Source organism: Fringilla coelebs (genome assembly GCF_963513975.1).
Source record: "Fringilla coelebs genome assembly, chromosome: 28".
Taxonomy (NCBI): domain Eukaryota; kingdom Metazoa; phylum Chordata; class Aves; order Passeriformes; family Fringillidae; genus Fringilla; species Fringilla coelebs.
Window position 1 is genome coordinate 3,108,363 of NC_140054.1, and position 26,584 is coordinate 3,134,946.

Here is a 26,584-nt window from a genome sequence, read left to right on the forward strand (position 1 = left end):
GCCCTCGCTGCTGGCGGCGCAGCGCCTCCCGCCGCCCGAGCGCTGTGCTGGGCGGGCACCGGCCCCGGGCCGCCCCCGGCCCCGCCCCGGGCCGGGCTCCGCGCTCGCGGCTGAGGAGCAGCGCCGAGCTGAGCCGGGTCTGCCCAGCGCCGGGGCACCGAGGGCGGCAGCGCGGCCCCGGGACGCTGACCAGGTGGGTCGGGCCGGGTCAGATCGGATCGGGCCGGGCCGGCGGCGGGAAGCGCTGCCCGCTGTGGTCCCGCAGCCCTGGGCGGGTCGGGCGGTGGTGGGGGTGCCCCGGGGGGCTGAAGGGAACGCACCGTGTCCCCGGTGCCGTCTGGGGTCGGGGCATCCCCCGGGACCCTGCCGGGGTCACGGTGGCCGTGCAGGGACGTGGCTTGCCGGAGAGCTGTGCTCCGGCAGCACGATGCACACCGCTTTCCACAAGGAGAAAACCACAATCTTTGGGCCGTGCCCCTTTGCCGGACTGCGAAGTTGGGAGCTGGAGCAGTGTTTTATGAAGAGAGCGCTGAGACCTTACCCGACCAACAGACCCGGGAGTAAATGACCAAATGCTCAAATGTAGCACAGGAAAATTTTCCGCACATCTGGAGTGATTGCTGTTTTTCCAGAGAATCCCAGGGTAGCTATGGGAGAAGAGTCTAAGCCTTGCTTTGTGTGTGTGTGTTAGACAAAGACTCGGAAGTCACAGTTTGGATCTCACATTAAAAACTAGCTCAGGATCTTTGCAATTTTCTTTTTCCTCAACACAGTTATGTTTCAGATTTTGTTCTATTACAGGTAACTTTTTACTGTTTTCTTTATCCGTTTCCAGTTCTGTACTTGTGGTTCCCTTAACCACTGACACTTTCATGAGAATGAAAGAGAACTCATGGGGATGTTGGATAAACTTTTCCAGTTAGCCTGGGTGAAGCGTGGTGGGAGGAATTTCTCTCCACAGGCTTGCAGCGCAAACGGATAGGATGTGCCAGGATTATGTATCTACACGGGGCAGGATTTGATACTGAGGTCTCTTTACTTAAATCTGAACTTGCTACGTTCAGTGTTTCCCGATTTTGAAAACGATAAAAGAATCTTTCCAAAGTAGAAAACCTATGCCTAGGAGCAGAGGAAAGAGCGAAGCTCCGGTGGATGCAGCATCCTGGTGGCAGCACAGACTTCTAGGGAGGAGTGTAGGGACATTCCTTTTACTTTTGTGACTCCTCTCTGGAGGAAATCTGTGGCTTTTCTAGCTGCCAAGATGTTAAAGCTGCCTTATTTCCCTGATTTCCTTTGTCGATATGTGGTTTAACTTCATGATAGGCAAAGAGGAAAGAGGAAGTCTGACATTTCTCCTATCTTATTTTTGTGCCACCCTCTCTTTCCTTTTTCCTAACATGGAGACTGTATTGTTCCCTTGCTCTTCTTGTTGACCACTTCCTCTGGGGTACAGAATTGTCAGTAGTAGTTTTATTCTTACCCAGCTCGGTCTGTAATTTTGCACACTTTTTAAAATGGTGGCATAGCACAGGAGACAAAAATATAGGTGATATGGTTAGTTGTGGGTACTAATTATAGCAGATGCTCTACAGCAAAAGGTATGTTTTGGAGTGTGAACTCCATAAACCTGTGCATGGGCAGTGGTGGGACACACTAAAGGCAGAGCAGTGTTTGGAAACAGCCAGAATTCCCTAGCAGGGAGGCCCTGTGAACTGTTCCATGATCTCAGCTTCTGGAGCATCCCTATCTCTCTGTCTTGGATTTTTTGAGATGCCCCTTGGGGTAAAATCTGTGCTTTTCCCCTGCCTGCAGAGCAGCATCTGAAGAGCTGAGAGGTGAGTGGGGTGCTGGGGGTCCCTGTGGTTCCCCAGCCTTTGGGAGGACAGGAGGGGGCTGCTGTTCCTGCAGCACATCTGCCCCCAGCTCAGCTCCTGGTTTGCACTGTGGTTTCTTCTAGAGCAGGTGCTGGAGCAGCCCTGCTGTCCCAGAACACAGCTGGCAGTAGGATTGCTCACCTTTCCCAGGTCATCCTGTCGTGGGGAGGAAGGGCAGGAGTCTGTTTCCTGGCTGGTGTCATCATGGTGTCCCTGATGACACACGGGTTTTTGTCTGCAGTGTACCAGTCTTGTATGACTGTAGGCAGTATTCCCTGGCTGTCAGTTGATTTCTGAGGGGTATGAGTTTAGCCATGTTCTTTTCTGGCTTTGGACATAGCAGCTTCAAGGCTGAGGTGAACCCTTAACTGATGGAGCCAGAAAAAACTTCCCTGCAGGCAGATTAACAAAATTCCCAGTGCACCAACTCTGGAAGCAGTGTGTTCTGTTCCCAGCCAGGACTTGCTTGCTCTATTGCTTGCCTGATGAGGTAAGGTGCTTTCTGCTGTGTTCCTAATTGCAGCTGAGTTTCTGCTGTTACACGGTTGGCTGGTGTTTGAAATGACAGCAGAAAGGTGGAAAAAATTGATTACTCTCAATACCAAGAGTGTTTCCAATGCCCTCTCCTTTAAAAAGGACTTTTATGGTAATTGCAGCACTGATGCACAAGATTTTCATGGTGGTGCACCAGGATCTTCATTGATGTCTGTAGGATTTTTGCTGCCTGTAGCTTATGTGAGGCTGTGCTTGATGAGCCACAGTTGCAGCAGTAACCTCAGGAGAGAAACAGGAGTTAAACCTTGTTGCTCTGCTTCACCTTATGGATGATAAAGAAGTTACCCACAAAACTGGGGTCTGGCTGCTCTGAATAAAAACTAAACCTCTTAAGAGGACAAACAGCTCCATAATTCCTTTTAATTGCTCAAGTAAGAAATCATTTCTCCTCTGGTGTTCAGTATTCCTGGTTGAGATGTGCTGTTCATGCCCAGCACAGTGCCCAGGTGCTCTGGCAGGAAGGTGCTGCCAATGATATTTGCAGTTCTGCTCAGAGTGCCAGTGGCTCATTCCTTAGGGGACTTTGCTTCTGCTGAAATAGGTGCAATTTCTGTGGCCAAACTGGAAAAATTCAGAGAACTTCATCAAAATCAATTTATGTATTTTACTCAGGTGGGTTTTTTTTCAAAAGGAGGGGATAGCTGTAACCCTAAATACCAGCTGTATCTAGGAAAGGGAGAAGACCAGTTGTTAGGGGGCAGAAAAGCTTTATCAGTAGTATTTAATCTTCAAATTACTACTACCAGGAGCTTTAGGGTGACTTTTAAAGTGAGGTTGTGGCAGGAGGGTTTTGGTTTTGTGGCTGCTCTCTGGGAAGCTGCTGCCATGGGCACTGTCCTGCAGCCACCCACCAGTGAGGAGGGGGCATTTCCCACCAAGGCTGGGCTGTGTTTACTGGACTCTGTCTGCTCTGAGGTGGGAAAAGGAAAAGACTTCATTCTGTGGAGATGTAGTTGCTGAGAAAAGTCATTGGTCTTTGTTTCTTCTCTTCCTTCCGTTTTGCTCTGGTTTTACCAGGTGTAAAATACAATTGTCAGTGGTTTATACAGAAGGGGAATGTCAGTTTTCCTGTTGAAGAAAATATCAAGGGTCTGATTGTGAAAGGAAAGGGGAAATTGAAGAATGCCACATGGCTTCCACCTTCCTGTATTTCACCCCAGCAGAACTGACCACTTTGTCTGCAGATACTTGCTAAGTGGAGAACAATTTTAACAAACTATTCTGCCCTTACTAACAGGGGCCCACCAAGAGAATAATATTACTCTGGGAGGAATCAGAAGGACACGTTCATTAGGGCTAAATTAATAATCAAGAATTATTTAGTAATGTCTTAACACAGGATCCAAAGAGCAATGGAATAAAAATCCTGAAAATTACGTTCTTGTTCTTGGTGTAGTCTCACTTTGATTTGATTTGTGGTCATCTGATGGTTAATATTAATTCATTTCATTTAATTTCTCTCTGAATATGTTACTGTAGATCGTCCCCCGCTTGCAATCTGCAGAGTTCTTTTATGTGAAGTATTTTGAACTTCCAAAATTAAAAAAAAAAAAAAAAAAAAAAAATAATTCTGGACCCTTCTGTTTGGTGTCATGGCTGGAGCAACAGTCTGTTGATGTTTATGGCAAATCTGCCCAGTGCCAGTTCTGCTCAGGAATATAAATTATCTTCCAGCACCAAGTTGGTGCTGATGCCAAGGACATGATCTTGACTGCTTCCTAACTTAGCTTTGAACATCTGAGCTGTGAGGAATGAGGAATGTGCTGCATCTAACCTGGAGCTCTTGGCGGCCACCAATGTCATGAATCCAGTGAGTGGAGAAGCCAGCACAGGTGACTGGACAGCTGGAGCTGTTTTCTCTGCACAGGAGGGGCAGAGAGAACTCTGAATAGCTCAAGGAAATGCTTGGTGTTGTTTGAACAGTCAGAGATCTGCTTCCCTAGTGCTTCCTCCAGCACATGTTACGCTTGACCCTGCCAGCACTCCACGCCAATAGGAGTCAAGTCTTTGTCCCCTGTGGTAGATTAAACTGCTTGGCCATTGTTGCAAGTCCAAGATTTTCCTCTCTCACCCTGTTTAAATGACTGCTTGGATGTGCAGCCAAAGTAAATATGAGCTAATAAAAACTAGAGATAATACATTCAGAATAGTTGTTACGGGCTAACTGTAGCACAAAGAGGAACAAGTTTTGCTGGCAGCTTTTCTGCTTAAGTTTTGAAGCTCAATTACCTGAATAAAAGTTGGTATGGATCAAGTATTCCTTTCTATTGCAAAAGGGCAACTGTGTCTGTATTCATGTGTATCTTCAGAATAAGAAAGGCATCTGTTAGGCTGTTGAGTGCTTGCCTTGCAAGGTATAGTGTACCAGCCCCGGGTGAGCTCTGCCTCACCTGAAAGCTGGAAGTGCTGTGGCAGGGCATGCAGCTTCAGAATACTCTTCTTTATTTCCCCACAGCCACTTTCCTTATTGGCAATAAATGCATTTTCAATTGACTTTTTCAGTTCATCAGCACACAGCCTGTGAGGGCCACTGCCATAAGGTAACGCTGAGATCTGTGGTCTGCTAGGAGATGGAAGGAATGGAGATATTTACTTGGTTATTTACTTTTGGAAGTGCCTCAGCTTACAGTAAAGGGAAGAATGAGATTGGGGGAGTATCACAGTGGAGTGACAGGGGTGGGATTGCCCCTGTATTCCTGTGATGCAATGCTGTTGGACACCTGAGTTACAGCTGCTGCTGTAGTGAGGAGCTGGAGAGGTCTGTAATTGTTTGGGATTAAGGCTGCTTTAGGTGCTTGTATGTTACCAGCACACATACTCACTGTGTGTCTGGAGAGGGCTGACCTACTGGAGTCCTTCTACAGTGGCTTTCTTTGCTTTTCCCTTCCTGAGACCTTTAGCTGTGGATCCAGTGTGGTCCTGCACCATGTCCTTCAGCCCCTTCTGCAGTGGAATGGTCTGTGATGACCAAAAATTTAGAGAGAACTGAGGGCTGAGTGTGTGATATGGCATTAAAGGATTAATGGCTACTGAGCAATAATTACCATAAATTATGCAGACTAAGTCCAGATCTAGGAACAGTTTTACCTCTTTCATTCCAAGCCAGTCATGGCTCATGCTGACAGCACACCTGGAAATGAGGTGACTGAGTAATCTGCCCACATTGTTCAGATCTGCTGGGGCTTAGGCACAGACTTGGTATGTGTTTTCCCTGCTCCTGGGCAACCTTTGTTCTCCTGCAGCCAGGAAGTGTCCCTGATGGGATAAGACAGGGTGCTTCAGTTCCTTTCTTGAGAAGGACACTGTTAATTCACCCATGGTGTGACTTGCCTGTGAAATTCCCTTCCCAGATGCAAAGATCTCACTGTTATTGCAGTATGAGATGGAAACACTTCCAGTGCTGCCTGAACATGTTATTTAGGTCAGTTGCAAGGAAGATGGCAACATGAATCAGAAGAGTTGGAAGAGAAAGAAAGTCATTAGACAGCACCTTGACATCCCCTGCCAATGTGGGGATTTTCTGTGCTGACGCAGAAGCCGGGCTGGAGCAGGAGCACATGTTCATTGTCTTGTGCTCTTGGTACAGTGCTGTGGCTGGGGAGCTGGACTGGCAATGAACCAGTGGGCTGCAAAGACAGACAGTGCCTTTGCCACTCTGTATCAGCACCTAGATCCTGGTGGGTGCATGAACTAATCTCTGAGAGAGAACAAAGTCTCCTCCTTATCGCTCTGGAGAACCAGATAGATCAGGATCATTGGCCTGAGTGCATCCATGTGGGTGAATGAGCCTCCAGAAGGTGGTTTTACAGAGGCATGTTCGTCATGTTGTTGTAATCATTGACAGCTTGGGGGATATTCCCATCCCAGGAATGGGCATGTGGTGCCCAGTGCAGCTCCAAGGGAATTCAGCAGAATTCATTCACCCAAGGCCTGAGTGTGCTGGGCCAGCCTTGAGCTGGAGGGCTGTCAGTGATGGTGGGAAACCCCTGAAAATATCCCACTGGGCAGGGCTCTGCCAGGCACTCCGTTCCCTTCCCAAAGGAAGTAGCCTGAATTTACCCAGTGCTCTGTAGAGACCTGTAGGCTAAAACAAATTATTTTTACACAGTAGGAAACATTGAGACCAACCTTAACTGATGAAGTAATTTGCCAGCTTTTAGCCTCAAGGTCCCTGGTCCCTCAGGGCTTTCCAGTGTAAAGGCTTGGGTCGGTTTCCCAGAAAGATTCTCTTGGATATGTGCTTTTGGCTCATTACTAGCTGTTTTATTTTTCCAAGAGCCAGCTCTCGTTAGCTTCGTTCTCACAGCATTGTTTTCTTTCTAGAAGAAGCTTTTGCTGGCTCTCCTAAACTCTTGCATGGGAATTGCTTACTAGCTTACATTTTTTTTTGTTTGTTTTGACCCAAAGCTGTGCTTTGCTCCCCTCTGTAACACTGCCAGCATAATTTCCAGTCTCTTTTAAGCATATGTTTTGCAATAATATCTAAAGTCTTGGCTCCAAGTAACTGCCTTACAGAGAGATTAGTATCTTCTAACGAAGGAATTGAGAAGCAAATAGTGAGAACAAAAGCAATATCTGGAGAGCCTGTAAGACTATCCTGACCTTTCCCAAAGGCCTCAGCCTGGCCCTCAGTGTTCAGCAGATGGCAGAAATCAGGGTGGACTTTGATTTGTAGAGGCCTCTGCCTCGCTGCTGTGCTTGCGGGAAATGTGCTCAGCACATTGTGGCCATCTGGGCTTGACTGTACTATTCTGATAATCCCCAGGGAGCCTTCTCCAGCAAAGCTCATCCTTGATGGAAGTCCTCTCTGGCTGACCTTGTGGAAGGCTAGTATTAGCAGTGTGGGTTTTTGACATTTGACAGCAGCAGCATTCCTCATAGGAAGAAAATGGGCTTGGGAAAGGCTTTGGCCAGGAAGGAAGGTGCCACTCACCAGGTATCCGTGTGGGCACGCAGCTGGAATTACACTAGAAAGTGAGGAGGTTAGTGTTAACTTCTAAACTTCAGGAGGAAGTGTTACAGGAATGCAAAGGCCATCAGAGAACCAACTGGAAAATTGCCTTGCTTTAGATGGGAGAACCAGATGGGGGGGTTAACCTGGAGCTGAGAGTCTCAAAATTGCAAGGGAGCTGAGTGACTGGCCATTCACAGGGAGACAAGAGTCAGATGGGGGGATCTTGGCAGGAGCTGGAATCTTCATCTGGATCTAAATGAAGCTCTGCTTTTCAGAAGAAATGAGCTGGCTTTGTCTGAAATCGAAAGAATGATTGGGTGCTTGGCATCCCTGGAACTGAGAGGTCAAAATATAGGCTGCCAAATTCAAGAAATGAGAAAAGAACAAAACCAAACCCTCTCCCAGGCTGTGTTCTGAGGCTGTAACTGCTCTGCCTCAGATATTTGGCATTTCAGGTGTGGAGGGGTGCATGGCAGCTTGAGTGGCCAGTCCCAGGGGCAGGATGTCTGCCCTGCCCTTTGCACTGTGCATCTGGCAGTGTGTGCCTGATTTTGTTTCTAAATCACACACTGTCTGCTCATGACCCAGCCACGATGGGCTGCTGGACCTGTGGCACCCATCCTGCTCCCTCCTGCCTGTCCCTGGCCATCCATAGTGACAAGCCTCAACCCTTTTCCTGACCTTTTCACTCCTCAGCTGTGCAGCGTGTGGAGCTTGCTCCAGGCTGCCTGTGCCTCAAACTCCCAGGAGAGTTTGTGTGATGGTGCCTCAGAGGCTGCTCTCCATGTCTGTCCCATGGCAGTTTGTCCAGGCAAAAGGGACTCTCCTGCCTCTGGCTCTGCTGGCCAGCTCTCTCTTCAGCCACACTCTTGAGAAATCTTAGTGGAGATGTGGACCTGGCAGATGGAAGCTGTTACCTCATTCCACAAAAATGCTTTGTTATTGAGAAAATGGAAACTGTCTGAGGTTTGGGAGCTGAATAGAGTCATTGGTGTCTGTTTTAACCGCAGTTTAGTGGTGACTGCTCAAAAGTTCCCCTCTCTGAGCATTCCCTTTTCCTACACCCATAATCTTCAAGCCATTGGAGGGCTGTGATGACTTAACTCATTAGCTGAGCAAAAAATGTTGAATGCTGCTGCATGCTCTGCAGAAACTTCACTAAAACCTCAACATCTTCCAACAAAACAAAAATGATGAGCCAAGAAATAACCCTTTGCAAGCTGTTGGCCAGAGAAATGATCCCTATGGATACTAAGCCAAATTCAACCCTTTTTACAGTTTCAGCTGGGTGTTTTGTTTACTTGACTTTGAAAAGCTCTCTGAAGATTATGCAGGAACTTCTGGGAGGGAAAAGACATGCTTGGAGACTTAGGTTTGTAATTCTTAAACACGGGTGTCTGAGCCCCAGTCCTGAAGAGAAATTTCTTGTCATCAATTTTTAAAAGCAGATTTCAGCATTGTGGATTTGAGAGATTTCCCTAAAATTAGGGATTGAAGTGTTTGCAAGCTAGTTTTCATATTGCTGTGAATAATGACTTGGTTTAGTCCAGAAGAGCATTAACCTAAACACAGGCCTTGTTTTACTTAACAGATATTTGTGAAACTGGCATCTGATAGCTCTTTTTGAGAACCTTCCATAAGCATTAATCACCAGCACCCTAAGAGAACCAAGAGCAACAGCTTTTTGGAAATAAAATGAACACTTTATGTATTTTTAAACTAATTAATCTTGGCAGGCCAAATGAATGTCTTCCAGCTGCTACAGATGGCTTTCACATGACTAAATATTTTGGTGTGAAGAAAAACCTAAAATAGTGGAACCACAAGATATTAAGTATTTAATTATTACCCTGGAATGTAAATATGACCTTGATATTTTAAATTTGTTTGCCCAAATTTCAAGTGTTCTCTTAGAAATCCATCAAACAATGCAGTTCTGACCTTGTTATCTGTGAATCAGAGTGACTACTCAGCATCTTCTCCAAATTTATTTAAATATCAGAGTGGGTTTTAGAAGCAGGAATTTGCTTAACTGGAAAAATAATCCCAGCTGCTTGAGGCAAAACCCAGGATCAAGGTTTGAAATGTAATGGACTAGTTCTGTTCTAGATCCCTGCTTTCAGGTTTAGCCATAAAAATCCTTTCTAGGCTTAGCTCTGCCTCTTAAGGTCTTAAGGATATTTTTTAATATAAAATACAAATTGTAAAAACAATTAGCAGTTATTTTTTAGCCTGTACCTTACCCATTCAGAATGTGTTGTTCCTGTAGCTGTAAAGCAACCTTATTTCTTGAATGATCCAAGCCCACAAGATTTCCTTCATGTGAGTGTGTCAGAGGTAATTTCTGTTGTGGTTCAGGGCTGTGTGGCTGCAGATCATGCACAACCTGCATGTGCACTCAGGCTTCTTGTGAAAAATGTCTTTTTGTTGTTCTTCTAATGAAAAAAAAGAAAAGGAATCATATAAAATATGTATCTGAAAGGCCTAACCTTCAGCACAGTTGAAGACAAAAATTCTCTGATGTCACTGTTTCTGGGTATTGCTCAGGATGGGAAGACAACAAAAAAAATAATGGGTCCTAAGCTGTCCCTGAGTGCAAGGACTGCATTTGTCTGCATCATGAGCCCCAGCACCAGCCTAAACTCCTGACTTTTGACCTCACCTTGGAATTCCTCTACCCTCATTTAAGGGAAATGTGGATTTTTCCTTTCTTAAAAACAAACCCATTTTGAACTGGTGCATAACTTCCTGCTGCTGCCCTATCCCAGCTCAGCCTGCTCACTGCTAAAGCCCCAAGTTAAAATAGCAGGAGCAGCGAGCAGAGGCATGGTGCTGGTTGGGAAATGACTCTGGATTAGCTGTGCTCCAGCACAGCACTGTGTCTGTCTGTTGCAGGGCTGGAAGGCACCTTAAACACCACATCCCTCTCTTCCTTCTCCTCCTCCCTTTTCTCCTGCTCCTCACAGAGTCAGGGTTGTGCAATCTGTAGGTGCAGGTCTGTACCCCACGTTGGTGGGTGTCACAGTTTCCACTGACAGGGGGACGTGCTGCATCTCCAAAGGAGAAGAAAGATGGAACTTGGGTCTTGGTTCCATTTTTAGTTCTACAGGCCATGCCCAGTGCCAGAACTCTCTGAGGTGCAAATCCCAGGAGGGAGATAGCATTACTCCCTGACCTGTGGGTATTACAAGGGTAAATAATGTTTTTGCTGCTGACAGCTGTTAGGGAATTGAGGAAGCCACAATCCAATGAGAGGTGTGGGATATCAGCTCTGGAAAGTGAAGACTTTTTGCATTAATGATCTTGCACTGGATCACCACATATGTTTGTGTCACTGGCAGTAGAGAATCAGGCAGCTAAACTGCTTCCCAGGTAAATCTTTAGTTTGTGTCCTTTAATTTAGATTATTTATTCTCATCTTCCTCTTTCCTTGGCACATTTTCAAAAAGAAAAGGCAGCATCTAGATTTAAAGGCATTTCAGTGACTCCCTTTAACTCAGTGAACAGTTGACATCAAGAAAATTGCTGAGTGCCTAACTCAGAACATTCTGGAATACACAGACTAGTAGTGGAACTCACCGAGAGTCACTAAAAGCAAAAAGTGCACAGCGTGTTTTGCATCTGTCTCAGCCAAGAAAAGTTTTATTTCTGCTATTTCACAACGCTATGCAAACACCATATAACTCACAGAAAGATTAAATCTGGCCCAATGTGCATGTGCAGAAGTGTTGGATGTGTTTCTTTTGGAGAGCCCAGAGCTGAGTGTGGGAAATCATAAGTGCACGTCAGGTTGGTGAAGGTGCACAGATTGTGTTGTGCTTCGTGCCATGTGAAACAGCAATAACTGCAGGATGATGAAATAATGCTTTCAGGTCCTTGATAGCTTGGGGTTTTAACTTTAGAAGAAAATGTAGAGCAGAACTTTGAATAAAAATGGAAGAGGGCAATGCAGAGACCTTGAATAATGAGTAGATCAGGCTGTTTGAGCCACCCTGACCCTTTCAAGTGACAATCCAGGTTCTGCTGCTCACCTTATTAGCACCTGGTTTGGTAAGTCAGGCTGATAATGATGTTCATGAGTATTACACTTTGTGTTGGGAGTTTTGCTTCTTCTCTTTTGGTTTTTTTTTTTCTTTCATCATGACATTGAGCAATAGAAAGGCTTTGGAAGTGAAATATGTCTACACAAAACTGGAATCATGTCTCTTGTGAAAATTTAGAGTAACTTATTGCAAGTGTCCGATTTCTAGTCACAAGTAATGACATTTAAACTCCTGTAGGAAATACAATCCGTGTGCTGATGTCACCCTTGGTTTATGATATGAGTGCTTTTGTTGCTGGACAAGCACACTTGAGTGTTTGCTGGTGAAGTGATGATTTACTCCTGAGAGTGTCTGGCTGGTGGTGCCTGCTGTACCTGACTGTGAGGTGAGGGTAGAGGAGCACCCTGGCCCAGCTGGGTTCCTGCTGCTCCATCGCTGTCAGCAATGCAAGGTAACAGAACTGGGCTGAGCTTTTATTTCCAGGGTTTGCCAGTTTGGGACAAATAGCTTGTAAATGGAGCACTTTTGTTCTGATCAGCTCCGGAACAGAGGGAGGGTGTTGGCATTGCAGTGAAGCCCCTGATCCTCAGGCTGTTTGAGCATGTGAACAGCTTTGGGAAGTATTTCCCAATAGTCAGAGTGCACATCAGCATCAGTGAGTGTGGAGCGCCTTCCCTGCAGCAAAGAAACGAGGCATTGCTTCCCATCTGCTTCTAGGGCTGAGACAGCAGCTCTTCTTGGTCTTCAGCTGAAAGTTGCCAAGAGAGGAGCCTCTGGGAGAGAAAATTCTGGTCTTTCTGATCCTTTTTAATCTCTGAGAGATGTGCTTCGTGTAGATTTCCCTGTAAATCTCAGATGAGAATCAGAGAATGAGATTCTGAAAAGGAACCCATCAGGGATTCTTGATGTTGCTACTTTTCTGTTCATGTGGGATTTTTTTTTTTCTGTAAAGGAACAGCTTTTCCTCTCTTTCTGAGTTTTTAGGCACAGCCAGTCCACATGTTTATTGAGCTGCCTGCCAGCAGCAGCTCCAGTTCTGAGATAGACATGTCCAGTGGGCAGGGAATGGGGTTGGAAACTCCATGTGTAGCTGCGTGATATAAAAGCATTCATACATTTTGTGGGCATTTGTGTCCCTTAAAATAGCTGTTTCCACATCGTCTTTTGGATGTTGCACAGCTTTCCCTTTCATGGGTGCCACCAAAGACTATTCCTGCCCAAAACCAGGAGTGCATGTTGCATCTTGCAAATTTCCTTTTAGTACTTGCAAGGAGTTATTTTGTAGAGATGTTATGCAAAATACGTGACAATTGCAACTGATGGCTTCTATTATTTAAATTTTGCAGTACTTAAAAGTCATTTTGAACGTGTCAGTGAGAATGGTTTGAAGATAACCAGCTCTGTATCATGAAAGTAAATGACACGTGCTGGCCAGATCACCTGGCAGAGAAGTCTTCGGTCACAGAAGGGAACTTGTTTCACTTTTACCCTGGCAGGGCAGTGGCTGGAAGGTGTTCCTTTCCCCTCTCAGCCATCCCATCTGTCCCCTTTCTGTCCCCTTTCCTCGGCTGTGCTGCCCTTGGGAGCGCTGCCCTGTTTCGGGAGGGCTGCAGCTGGCACACACAGCATCTCCCGGGCAACAAATGATCCTCGTTTTTGTTTCGGAGAACCATCAAGCCAAGCCGTTCCCGGGGTGGTAACATGAGACAATTTGTCTTTTGCCAGGACTCAGTCCTCCCCCAGATTTAGAAGCTGCTCGCATGCTTGGTGCTGCAGGGCTGGCATTGCCTTTGCTTGCAAGGGACACCAGCAGCTGTAAAAAGCACTTTATAGGGAGAGTGTCCGTGTTCCTTGGGCCAAGAGCCAGCACAGGTGGGGAGGCCCTCGGGGATCTGGCAGAGAGACAGTGCACAAGTGTCACTGCAGCGTCTCCTGTCACCTTCCTGCCTTTCTCTTCCCTCTGCTGATTTTGGAGAGCCCCAAAAAGCGCAAAGCTGCCGGGGCTCAGATGCACATTACCTCTCTCCATCAGTTATATGCAAAAAACCAACTGCAAATGTTTGTGCTTGGGAGGCAAAGAATCAAATCGGAAGAGGGAGTATTTTGACCAAATTTGGTGAAAAAATTCACTTTGCCCTTTAAGTAATAGGCGTGCATTAAATAAAGCACGTCTGGGATATGTGTCTTTTCCTGCTACTGGGAGTCAAAGTTGCTTTGTTTATTGAAAAGAAACATGAAGCTGAGCAGAGCCTTAATCAGCAAAAGAGCTTTCAGGCTTGCTGTGGAGACAGGGAGTAGGGACTGGGCTCGAATTGTACAGCTTGGTTTTCAGCACGTGAGCTAAAAACACCATCACTAGGGCTGTGTCCAGTGCTTGAGGCAGTCCCTTGATTGCCTTTTTGGGCAAAACAGAGGTGTAATATCCTAAGGATCTTTTATTAAGGATTGCAGAAAGCTTTGTAAATACTAACTTAAATTATCAATCAACTCAGAAATAAGAATGGCCTCATCCTCAATTTAAAAAGCAGCTGTCTCTAAGGGAAGGAAAAGTGCAAATTACAGTGTAAGGATCCAGTTGTGAGAGAACTTCAGGGAAATAGAGCGGAATTACATTATTTTGCAGTAATATCTACACTGAGATGCACAGGCCCCAAGAAGTAGCAACTAGAGCAGTCAGATTATTTTTTCTGCATATAGGCTGTGATGTCTGTTTGAGTTGCAGGATTCCTGTGTGCTGAGCTGATCCAAGATGAAGGTACATTGGCCTCAGTGTGCAGTTAGTCATTTCCTGTCACGCTTTCACGTTTGAATTCTGTTGTACTGCATATGACCTTTATTTTGTGGGGCAAAGAGATCTTGAAAACACGATTGCCAGGAATCCTCAGATTGTTAAGTTAGATAAGCAGTGAGGAATTGATATGGCTGTGGGTTACATGGGTATAAACCAATTCAGTCCAAAATTAAATTTTCAATGCTAGATTGTAGCATGCTTATTGAGAGTAATTGCACACCTGTCCCTGGCTCCTTTTTGAGAACTGACAGGAGCAGCCCTTTCCCTGGACTGCAGCTCCTGCTCCTCCGATCACACCAAAGCTCCTGTGATCAGTCACATTCCCTGAAACTTGGCTTCAGCATCTTTCTTCCTCTTATGGCCACTGTGACCATGTGTGCAGCTGCTGCCCTGAGCCAACCCCAGCCTCAGTGGTAGCTGTGCCTGGCTGCCAGTGTCCCCTGCTTGTCACTGGCACGTGGCACGAAAGGTACCTGTCACGAGGAGCCTCTCTTTTCTCTGCAGCCTCCTCAGAGACAAGCCTGAATCTCTCCTGGCATGGTTTCTTAACTGCCTGACAGAAGGGTCTGTGTTGAGCTGGCCAGAAGTTTCTGGAGTGTTCCTATCTTGCTCCTCTGCTCTCAGACTTCTTCCATCTGTTAATGGTCTGTTTGAATGTTATGGGTCCAAAGTGCCCAAATGACTTCAATTCCTGACTTCCTGTTGAGTGTACAGAATTTGCTTACTTTGTGCTCATTTTGAATAAGATTAACAGTTGATCTCTTGAGCAAACATTCCAGTTTAATGTCAGCAGAATGACATAGGCTGCCTGCTCTTCGTGTTCCCAAATAGTTTTACTGCTGTTAGCTACACCTCTGAAAGACCAAGATTTTGTTCAGAACCTAAAATGGTTAGTTAACCCCTACAGATGTTTAGTAATAAATTTTTAACTCTGAAATCATTCCCTCTTTTTTTCCTTGGCAGAGTTTCTATTTTTATGGTTGCATAGTAGGGACTCTTCAGCTTCTTTCTCAGACCCTGGTAGAATTAACTTTCCTTAAAGAAATTAAGTCCAGAGCAAGGGCTGAATTGTCTCCTGTGCCTCTGTCTGTGCTGCTGGTACCTCAGGAGCCCAGCACAGAGGTGGTGGCAGCTTGCCCTTGCTCACCTTGGACCAGGGGTGATGTCTCTGTCACAGTTCCTGCAGGCACCTCTGGGCAGGCTGGGGGCTGGAGGCAGGTGTGATTTTCTTACTGATTGTGTTCTGTTTAAGAGTACAATCAGACATTTATGGGATAGGTGTGGTTTTGGCACTGTCCTTTATCCATATGCAGAGCTGCCAGGAGCAGTCTGTGATATGGCTTTGTTCTTTGGATGGGGCAACTCAGAGATCTACCCTGAACAATGGGAAACCCTTATTTTGTAAGACTGTATTAAAGTCATGCAACAGTTTAGTTCTTGTGGCTTGTCATATTCTGCTACTTCAGTTTTAACGGATTCTGCTGCTTCCTCACAAAGCTGTGGGCATTTTCAGGAAGCTGCTTACCTTGCTGACAGCAAGTTATTTTATTTGAAATGTAAGGTGTTTCTTTAGAGTGTTGCCAGCCGTTTTACTCAATCTGTTGCACAGCCTGGAGCAACCCATGACAGCTCTGGGCAGGAGACTGTCCTGCCCATGCTTGGGGAAAGGCTGAGGCACAGCTGGCTCAGCAGAGCTTGGTGTGTGCACATGCATGAGCACAACACCCCAGTGGTGCAGGGAGGATGTGGCCATACACCCAGCTGATCTGCTTATCTCCTGCCTCTGAGGCTGCCTGTAAGAGCCAAACTTTCCCTGTGTGTTGGAGAAATGAGCTGCAGCATCCTCTGGTTGTGCTGGTGATGGGGAAGCTGCCATGCGATGCCTGTGGCTGTCCTGGTGGTCCCTGCAAAGAATCTCCTCCTTGCTATGCTGGAGTCCTCCTTCCTACTTAAGATTTCAGAGCTGTCCAGGGGAGGCTGAGGCTGGAAGGCAGCTTGGAGGCCAGAGCTGAGGGCAGGAAGTGACTCACTGGTGCTGCAAGCAGGCGGCTGAAGCTCTGATGCAACTCTGCTCCCAAGGATGCCCCATGCAGGCTGGGTCACCCTGAGGGAGCACTGGGACTCTCCCCAGCTGCCTCAAGCTCTCCTCTGACAGCCCTGGGGATGCTCCAGGTCTGCAGCAGTGCTGGTGGGTTTGGGAGCAGAGTGGCAGGGCACAGGTAGGCATGAGAAGCAGCATGGGAAGTGTGGGGAAACCCCCACAGCACCCCTATCCCCAGGAACCTGGGCTGGCCTGGGGCCAGGGTGCACAGTGACCCTGTGCAGATGCCCAGAAGTGGTGTCAGGAAACGTGGAATGAAAGCACTCCCAGCATTACAGAGGGGCTGGAGCTGCTCCTCAGGGCAAGCAGCTGGTTTGCCTTTTAGGGTCTGCAGCAGGCAGAAACAATTTCATGCAGATTCCAGGACCCATAATGGTTCTGGAAAGCTAGCAGGAACAAAAAGTGTTCTTCTCCTCTGCTGACCTTGGAGTGCTTTGGGGACTGTCTTTCAAAGCCATGTCCCTGGACGGTTTCATCCTTACATGGGGAATACTTGCCTGTCCCAGTGAGGTGGTGCTTTCTCTTCTGTGTGTCTGTTTAGGTGTGAACTGCAATTGTTTATATTTATGCTCAGACAGCCGTGGGGAGGTGAGAATAGGCAGGGACCTGACAGACAGTCCAAAGCAGGTCTTTTCCTGTGTCCTGGAAAGATGAAGTGTTTCCCTAGGAATAGCCCCACGGATTACTCTAGGGTGACTCTGTGGAGCAGCTGGTTGTGAGCTGACAACAACAAACTGGTGTAAATTACATGGGGTTACAGGTTCACCACACACACAAGACTCCAGACCTAAGGAGTTCATTGTAGGAGGAGCTGTCTCAAAAGGTCTGTTAAACTCTTCAGTGATTGTGTGGGTCAGGCCTACTCTGACTGTATTCCCTCCTTTGCATAACAAATCCCTGGTTTATTGGTGCTAAAATTAATGCAGTGATCTCCTGGGGCTGTTGCTAAGCCATGCCTTGGGACAATGACACCAGGGTGGTGTTGGGTGCATGTTACTCTCTAATTAGAAAGTGGACTTTGCTGTGCTTCCTTGACAAATTGCTGACCTTTTCCGTACGTGAGGCTATTCTGAGCTCTGCTCCAGACTGATCAGATTTGCATCGTGGAGCACTTTGAATTTTGTTTGTGAGTGGAGCTCTTGTTCTTAAAGCTGTTTGTTCACAGGCACAGGAGAAAAACTGAACTTCCTTTGCTCCACGAGCACAACTACATCTTTCAGGGAACTGCAGGGAAAGAGGAGGCAGCTGGCAGGCACATATCTGTGTTTATTTTTGCCCTCCAACAGCTAGTGAGACAGCTGAGCAATATGCCACATCCAGCTCCACCATCACCCTGTACAAGGTTCCTGCTTCAGCAAGCTTCTTCCCCCCAGACTGGAGCCATCTGGCAATGCACAAACACCCAATTTGCAGCTGCAATCCCATCATTATAGGGCAACACCTTGGTTAGCATTTGAAGGCGTTGCTGCCATCAGCCCAGCACACTCAACACACAGCTGATGTTTACAGGGTGGTGCAAAGGATGAGCACATGCTGGCTGGCACCAGAGCATTGCCTGTATTGTACCTTCTGTGTCTGAGCCTCGATTAAAGAGGGGTTTAATGCATTTTAAAACTCTCTGTCCTTCATAAGGAAGGCAATTCCCAGGTTCATCATTACAATCACAGAAAGAATTGTGGGCTTTTTTACTATTTCTTGTACTCCATTTCTTTTGTCCTACATTCCTCTTCCTGTCTCACAGCACCACATCTTAGGGACGAAGATGCTGTGTTTGCTTTGGTGCTGCCCAGCTCTGCATCTGAGAGCAGAACAAAGGGAGCAAACAGCTTATCTAACACAAATAACCCTGAGCAAACTTCCTGGGCCTGTTCTTGTTCTGTTGAAAAGGCAGCACAAAGTCTGTTCCCGTGTGTGCTGGCTGCAGCCTTGGCCACGTCAGGCTCCTGGGCCTGGCTCTGCTGCACCCCCAGCCTGGGGAGCAGCACTCAGCTCCCAGTGTGCAGCAGGAACACAGATTTGGGGAAAAAACTGCTACAAGTGGCCCACTGCTTTAGGGTCCTCCTTGGTATATCGTTCCTGGAGGGGTTTGTTTTTCACTTCCTCTTCTGACAGCATCAGGGTCATAGTGGTGCTCAGGAGGATTATTCCTCATCACTGGTAAAATCCCAGCCTTCTTCATTCAGGTTGTTTTTTTCTTCCTTTGTGTTTTCTGATGTCCTCTGAGCTTTTATTACTGGACCACAGAGCTGAAGTGCAGCCCACTGAGAAACATGGAAGTTCCCTGCTCTGGCAGTGCCTTAGCTCCCAGGCCAGGAGTGCTCATTACAGGTCCTCTTAGTACAGACACACCTTGGAAAGTTCCCTTCACCAGGGCTGGGACAGGGGAGGAGGAGATTTGGAAATTTCATGTAATTCTTTGCCAGAGAGAAAGGTCCCAGGTAGTTTCAAGGAGCAAAGGCAAGTAGGGTGGCAGAGAGAGCAGCAATGGGTGAGAAGCAGCCAGGAGCTGTGTGGGGGTCAGAGGAGCTGCTGCCAGTCAGGGGAGCACCTCGGGGGTGCCCCAGAGGGGAGGGACACTGGGGGGGCCAGCACAAGGGGCAGTTCAGCACCCTGCACCCATGTGCCTGCCTTGTGCCCAGTTACAGACTGGGCATTGCCTTGTGCCCAGTAACAGACTGGACATTGCGTTGTTCCCAGTAACAGACTGGGCATTGCCCTGTGCCCAGTAACAGACTGGGCATTGCCTTGTTCCCAGTAACAGACTGGGCACTGCTCTGTGCCCAGTAACAGACTGGGCACTGCCCTGTGCCCAGTAACAGACTGGGCATTGCCCTGTCCTGCAGGCACAGGGTTGGAGCTGTGGGGGAGGCTTGGTGGAGCACTGTCCCCAGCCGTGCTGCTGGCAGGGACAGGCTGTGGAGCACTGTCACACGCTGGAGGGCACGGAGCGGGCAGTGGCCTGGGTGGCAGCTGGTAACCAGTGTCTGAAAAGGAACTTTGTTCCCCCTCCGTTGGTCACGTAGCCATGTGGGAGCACTGGATTTATTCTCCATCAGTCCTATCGGCACATACCAGGCTTGACAACAGCTGGGAGCTGTGTGGCTTGGCCAAGAATAGCCCTGGGGAGCTCTGGGCTGTGAGTCAGAGCTGTCTGGATCAGCTCCTGCCCTGGAGGCTGCCTCCCAACCTACAGCTGGCTGTGGGGAGGGGGTGCAGGGGCTGGGAGGGAGCTCCCTGGCCATTAAATGCTCAACTGCAGATTGAGCTGTAATTGCTCTTTGTGAAGTGGGTGGGTTTGTGAAGAACTCAGCAGTGGAGGTGCTCTGCAGCTGACAGCTCCCTTGTAACTCAATGGGCTTGTCTACACTTGACAGCAACCCTGGGTTAAAGAAGGGTGTGATTTTGCAAGTGGAAAACTACTTGTTTAGGAATAACCAGGCTGAACTAAACAGGAGGAAGATAGTCTTGTTCTGGAGTCAATGCTCCAAAGAAAGCAAAGTAGTTCCACAAACCTGTTGTCTGTGAGGGAGATAAGCAGCAAGGAGAGATGTCAGATCTCCTTCATGCCAAGCCCCAACAGGTGCTTGTGGAACACCCTTCTGCCCCTGCAGCTTCTCCCTGGAGAGTGTTTATAGTTGGAGCAACACATGCAGAACAGTTTGCTGGGACAAGGCTCCACAGCCAAGGCACAGAGCAGAATGCCCAATTCCTGCTTCCCTATGGAGCAGCTGCTTTTAACCTCTGGAGAAGTTCCAGGGTTTGAGCTGCCAGCAGCCCCTCAGTCAGAGCTTTCAGCCACTGTGAGGAATCCTGCTACAGACCATGCAGGGCTGAGCGTGGGTCTCTGAAGGGCAGCTGGGCACACAGATCTCCCTTAGAGTGCCTGGCTCTCAGATATCACAGTGGACACACAACCACGTGGCATGTGCATGGTTTTGGTGTCAAACCATAACTTTTCATGCAGGAAATTTCTCCCTTTTTATTTTACACTTCCCAGGATGGTAGCAAAGCTTAGCTGCATGCTGACATGTCCAGGTTTTCTGAGTGGTTCCAAAGTTCTCCAGCTGTAAACTGGAGAATAAGCCTGAAGCAAGGTTCATTGCAGGCCCTGATGTGTGCATTGCAGCCCCAGAGCAGGAGCACAGCGTGGGTCTGTCCCCTGGGCTGACAGCAGCCCTTGGCTCACTGCGGGGACTCTGGAGGTGGCAGGGTTGTGCAGGGACATCTCGGGCAGCCTAAGCTGATACTGACCCACACCTCCCCGATCTCAGCAGGTGAAGGAGGACCTCAGACCGGCACCATGACAGAGTGCTTCGACTGTGACAACTGCAAGGAGTCCCTGTATGGGCGCAAGTACATCCAGATGGACAACGGCCCGTACTGCATCCCCTGCTACGACGCGCACTTCGCCAACACCTGCGACGAGTGCAAGGAGCTGATCGGCCACGACTGCAGGGTGAGTAGAGGCCCTGCAGACAAGCAGGCCAGTTCCCAAGGCCGTTGGTCCCCTGCTCATGCTGGCTGTACTCCCAGGAGCTGTACTACGAGGACCGCCATTACCATGAGCACTGCTTCCGCTGCTTCCGCTGCGACCGCTCTCTGGCTGACGAGCCGTTCACCTGCCAGGGCAAGGAGCTGCTGTGCAACGACTGCTACTGCAGCGAGTTCTCCTCCAAGTGTATCGCCTGTGAGAAGACTGTCATGCCAGGTAGGAGCAGCTGGACTTGAGCATTGCAGTCTGTTCCTGGTCCCTTGGTGTCAGTTGGGGCTGCAGGTCCAGCATGAGAGCAGCATGGAAGAGAGTTGGGTCTCTGTTTTCCTGCCCTCCTGTCCTTTGTTTGTCCAGCAAGACAGCACTGCTGGACAAGCTGTGATCACCACGGCAGCCCCATCTATCTGTTCCCTTTAAATGGGGAAGTGAATGAGGGAGGAGATAACAAAGGGTTTCCTGGGCATTTTCTGCTGTGTGCTGACAAGAAGAGACAGAATGACTGAAGATGTGTGAGTGTCTCTGGAGAAGGCCTGAGGCAAAGGCGTGTGTGTCTTTACTTGGCTATTTTGGCACCATCTTCAGATGTAGGTTACGTCAGGCATCTCTGCCATGGCCTTTGTGCCAGTGCTGGGGACATGTTCCTGCAGCCCTCCCCTTGTGGCTGTGCTGTGGGCCTGAAGCCCCCTCTCCAGCTCCATGTCCTGAACTGCCATGGGGAGGGGAACATAGAGCCAGGTGTGCAGGAGCACAGCTCATCCTGCCCAGCCCCCCACATCCCTTTGTGTGTGTGTGCTGCTCCCTTCTGTCACTGCAGGGCTCTCTTTGCAGGCTCCCGTAAGCTGGAGTACAATGGGCAGACCTGGCATGAGCATTGCTTCATATGCAGCAGCTGCCAGCAGCCCATTGGGTCACGGTCCTTCATCCCAGACAAGAAGGATTATTACTGTGTCCCCTGTTACGAGAGCAAGTTCGCTCCTCGCTGCACTCGCTGCAAAAAGGTACGTGTGGCCTGAGAGCCCAGAGCCCCCAGCAGGGAACTCCCTGCTCCTGCCTGAGCCCTGTCAGAGGAGGGTTCAGGTGCCAGCCCCCCAGCTGGGCTGTTTCCCTTTGCCTGTGTGTCACCAGCACGTGCTCTCTTCCTGCAGACCCTCACCAAGGGAGGAGTGACCTACCGGGATGAGCCCTGGCACAAGGAGTGCTTTGTCTGCACGGGCTGCAAGACCCCCTTGGCTGGGCAGCAGTTCACCTCCCAGGATGACAACCCCTACTGCATCAAGTGCTTTGGGAACCTCTATGCCAAGAAGTGCAGTGCCTGCACAAAGCCCATCACAGGTGAGCAGAACAGCTCTCTGAGGAGCCCTGTGATGCAGTGGTCCTGGGGCTACTTCTGTCCCTTTGTCTGCATCTTTCAGAGCTGTGTCCTGTGGGAGGAATTCCCTCTACCCACAGGTAAAGGCTCCATAGTGATTCCTCAAAGCATGATCTCGTCTCTAGCTTGCCTTTCTTGATACTGATTACCATGTCCTGTGAAAAGGTTGTTCACAGGCAGGGAAAGCCTACAGCAGCACCTGGTGCAGGGGAGTCTGGACCTGCTGTACCAGCCTAAGGCAGGGGAAGGAAGTAAGGGATCCTCTTCTGCAGAACCCCCTAAGAGAGTCTGGCTTCCTTTCTGCCCTCCCCCATTTGACCTTCCCCCTTGCAACTCCCAGCTTCTTGCTGCTGGGAAGGCAGGAGAGGCTGTGAATCAGCTGGTGACTCAGGGGATGACTCTGGCTGAGGACAGCTCCCAGGCACCCACTTCCCCTCTGGTCCTTATCAGTTTGTTGCAGCCCTGGGGAGAAGAGGGTCACAGCTCACCAGTCCAACAACTGCCAGCAGGGAAAGGAAACTCCTGTGGAGCCTCTCCAGGAGCCTGGGCCTGAGCTGGTGGCTGGATGGCTCTTCCCAGGATTCGATTAAGCCTCTGGAGAAGTTCCAGGGCTTGAGCTGCCAGCAGCCCCTCAGGCAGAGCTTTCAGCCACTGTGAGGAGCCCTGCTAGGGACCATGCAGGGCTGAGTGTGGGTCTCTGAAGGGCAGCTGGGCACACAGATCTCCCTTAGGGTGCCTGGCTCTCAGATATCACAGTGGGCACACAACCACGTGGCATGTGCATAGTTTTGGTGCAAAACCAAAACTGTTCATGTTTGGAAAGTTCTGTCTGACTTCATCCACTGTGATGGTGCAGTTCCTCTCCTTGCTCCTCCTAGAGGAGAAAACCTGATTCTGGTCCAAGTATATCAACCCTGCAAAGTCTGCTCTGAAACAATTTTAGTGCTTTTCCCCCACCAGAGTGGAGATTCACATTATTTGATCCTGGGCTGTGTTTTGGGTGCCACCACCAGCGCCATGTGTGAAGACCTGACCTGGAGATGAGCAGTCTATTCAGGAAGCTTATCCCAGTTTCCCCAGAGCCTCTGACGCTGCCCTCTGTCCCTCCCACAGGTTTTGGTGGTGGCAAATACGTCTCCTTCGAGGACCGTCACTGGCACCACAACTGCTTCAACTGCGCGCGCTGCAGCACCTCGCTGGTGGGGAAGGGCTTCATCCCCGACAACGACGAGATCCTGTGCCGTGACTGCAGCAGCGACCTGTGAGCCCCCGAGGGCACGGCGGGGCAGGGCCTCCCTCCCTTCTCCGTGCCTTTGTGCCAGGTTCCCCGGCAGCACTGCGGGGGCAGAGCACGGGGCACAGGAGATGGGGGCTGCCCCCGAGCCGCGGCGTGTTCAGGGCGTTCTGTGCCCCCTCCCTGCAGGCTAGAGTATGCTGTGCTATGGCTCTGTGCAGTCAAAGCTGAATAAAGCTGAAAAAGGAGCTTCGAGACCCCCCCATTATTTACTCTTTTCTTTTTGCTTCCAGTCTAACCAGGCACGAGCCCAGGCCCCCAGCTGTGCAAAGGGCAGGGGTGGCTTTGGCACTGGGCTGCTGGATCTGCGTGCTGGCAAGCATGTGTTCACCCCTTGGCACTGACCTCTCTTCTTTCTTCATGTGCTTCCCTCGCTCTAGGTGACACAAGGCAGTGTCTCGGGGCCTTGCAGCTAGGCCATGCTGGCCTGTGTCACAGCTGGCTTTGCACAGCCTTCCCATATGCACAGCTGGTCCAGGCGTGAAGGGCACTGTCTTCTGTTCTAGAGGTTTGGGGACACTAGGCTGGAGTGTGGCCAGGAGAAGAGCATACATCCTGTCAGATGGGATCCACCTCTGGAATTCTGTAGCACCTGACTCTTTGCAGGACAGACCCTTTGCTCAGCACCTCCATGGCAGTGCTCTCTTAGCTGTGAATGAGGAATTCCAGTCACTTGTAGGTGCAGGGCATTCAGCCCACCCACATTTATCCCATTGCCATCCACTCTGACCTCCCAGGGCTGGGGTGGCTGAGCTGGAGCTGGGAGTGCTGGCCTGCTGATGCTCAGGTGCATCTGGCAGAGCCCTATAGAAGGGCACTCTGAAGGCTGAGAGCACTCAGGGCTTTATTCCTTCTCCATCCCTCTCTTGAGGATCCATGGGACAAGCACTACTATACAGAACCCAGCTGCCAGCAGCACTGGGAGCACCAGAGATAATTAATTCAGAGAAGGGAGACTGTGCCTGTGATGAGTACCTGCTGGGAGGGTCTGCAGGAGCACAGGGCTGCAGCACAGAGAGCAGCTGTGGGGGCAGCAGGATGTCCACAACCTGCTCCTCCAGGGCTGCGTGTGTCCCCACTGGTAGGCAGGGAGCAGTGGCTCTTTCCAGTCACACTCATCCTTCCCTGGGTCCCAAACAAGAAGCAAAGGTGACACCTGAGGGGATGACTCTGCATTGCCCAGGTCCCAGTTGGCCCTAACTGCAAAACAGGGTGTCTTGAGCCATCCCAGACTCACATGAGGCCTTGAGCAATCCTTGCCCGATGGCTGAGCTGGCCCTGGGCTGAGGCCCCTCCCAGTGGGATGCTCATGCCTGCCTTGTCTCTACATCTTTCTGCTTCTGTCTCGCTGGGACACTTTTGCCAGCCCTGCTTTCCTGCTTAGTCAGCCACATGCTTTTCTGAAAACCTGTTCTTGTGGGTGTTTTCTCTTTCGTACTCATTTGTCATGAATATCCATCATTTTGTACACAACTACAGGATAAAGGGGCTAGCCCCCCACCGGGGCTTCACTTAGGAACAGAAAATGTTATGCATGTTGAAGTGTTATTACTCTGTGTTCGGATCCTTGTTGAATCCTTGTTTGGAAGCTTTGAAGACAGCAAATCAGAGTTTGTGTGTTTGCTATTATTGAGAGGAGCTTGGAGCCATCTCCAGAAGGAATTGTCCTAAACCTCAGTGTCCTCTGTATTTCCTACAGCTTTATACAATAAACTGTTTTCGTGACACTTTCTCTTCTGTGTCTCTTGAACAGCAGGCACAGGGCAGAGCACTGAGTGGGTGCTGGGCTCTGCTCAGCCTTGCCTCGCCCCTGATCCCATTCTGGGGACTGGCAACCTCCACAGTGCTCGTGCCTGCCTTCCCAAAGCACAGCCCACCATCAGCCCTGCCGGCCCTGTGGTTGTGGCACAGCAACGGCATCTCCCTCCCCTGCTGGGTGGCTGCAGTGGCCTCCTGGGGCTGGGGGTGTCCATCTATCCGTGCTTGCTGTCTGTCCAGGCAGGCAGTTCTGCCGGACAGGCCCCAGCAGGACATGGGGTGCTCTCTGTGCTTGCGGGATGGCTGTGGTACCAACCCAGCCCCGCTGTGCAGAGCAGCCTCCCTGCCCTGCAGTGAGCACTGCCTGCTGACCCTGCAGTGAGCACTGCCTGCTGACCCTGCAGTGAGCACTGCCTGCTGACCCTGCAGTGAGCACTGCCTGCTGACCCTGCCTTGCAGTGAGCACTGCCTGCTGACCCTGCCTTGCAGTGAGCACTGCCTGCTCACCCTGCAGTGAGCACTGCCTGCTGGCCCTGCCCTGCAGTGAGCACTGCCTGCTGACCCTGCAGTGAGCACTGCCTGCTGACCCAGCCCTGCAGTGAGCACTGCCTGCTGACCCAGCCCTGCAGTGAGCACTGCCTGCCCACACCACCACATTCCGAGGGCACTCCTCGGGTAGATGTTGCTGCAGCCTCCAGCCAGGATATCTGTGGCCTCTCTTGGCAGCCTTCCCTGAGTGCTGCATGCTCTTTACTCATGTTTAACAGTCAGGGAGCCATGTATTCCCTAACATATGAAACTATTTTCCACAGATCCTTTACATTCACCAACAGCTGCCGTGACTTGCTCTGGACTTGCCTGCTCCAGCCCTCCCAGCACAGCGTTGGGCTCCTGTGGGTGCTGCTCTGGTGGCAGGACGGGCACAGCCCATGGGTGCCTCTGTAGGACCATGGCACTGGTGTGTGCACATTCCTGCCTGCTTCAAAGGCTCTGCTCTGCTGGCTGATGCAGCTCTAGCACAATTTTTGCTGCTGCTGCTGCCCTGTGACCTGGGCTGGGCTCTGGTGCTGTGCTGGGCCTTGGAGGGTGAGTGAGCAGCTCCAGCCCAGAGGTTCCCAGCCGAGCCTGTCCTCCAGCAGCAGCAGCACAAACTGGGCTTTCTGCAGCGCTGTTTCCAGGGATTAACCGCAAAAGGTTTCTGTACAAGGGGCCCCCAGGCTCCTCTTTCAGTCAGCCTCCAGAGCCTCACGTTTTTAGCCAAAAAAGGAAATGACCCAGCTGCACGTAGCACTGGAACATCTGGATTTTATCCCTGTCATGAATGGGTCATGGCTGAACATGGCCCAGTGCCTG

At 49.7% G+C, this 26,584-nt stretch overlaps 1 protein-coding gene across 2 annotated transcripts; it reads left to right on the plus strand.

Annotated features, from left to right (window-relative positions):
- Positions 1-64: 64 nt before the first annotated feature.
- FHL3 (four and a half LIM domains 3) lies at positions 65-25,162 on the plus strand. Of its 2 annotated transcripts, none has more exons than XM_084222565.1 (6): positions 65-193; positions 20,593-20,774; positions 20,852-21,026; positions 21,639-21,808; positions 21,956-22,142; positions 23,293-25,162. In XM_084222565.1, exons 2-6 carry the CDS (start codon positions 20,619-20,621, stop codon positions 23,442-23,444), a joined length of 840 nt encoding a protein of 279 aa, XP_084078691.1. In that variant the 5' UTR covers positions 65-193; positions 20,593-20,618; the 3' UTR covers positions 23,445-25,162. The 2 variants fall into 2 exon arrangements, with proteins under 2 accessions (XP_084078691.1, XP_084078690.1); XM_084222564.1 differs by having other exon boundaries at positions 95-193; positions 20,590-20,774.
- The last annotated feature ends 1,422 nt before the right edge of the window (positions 25,163-26,584 follow it).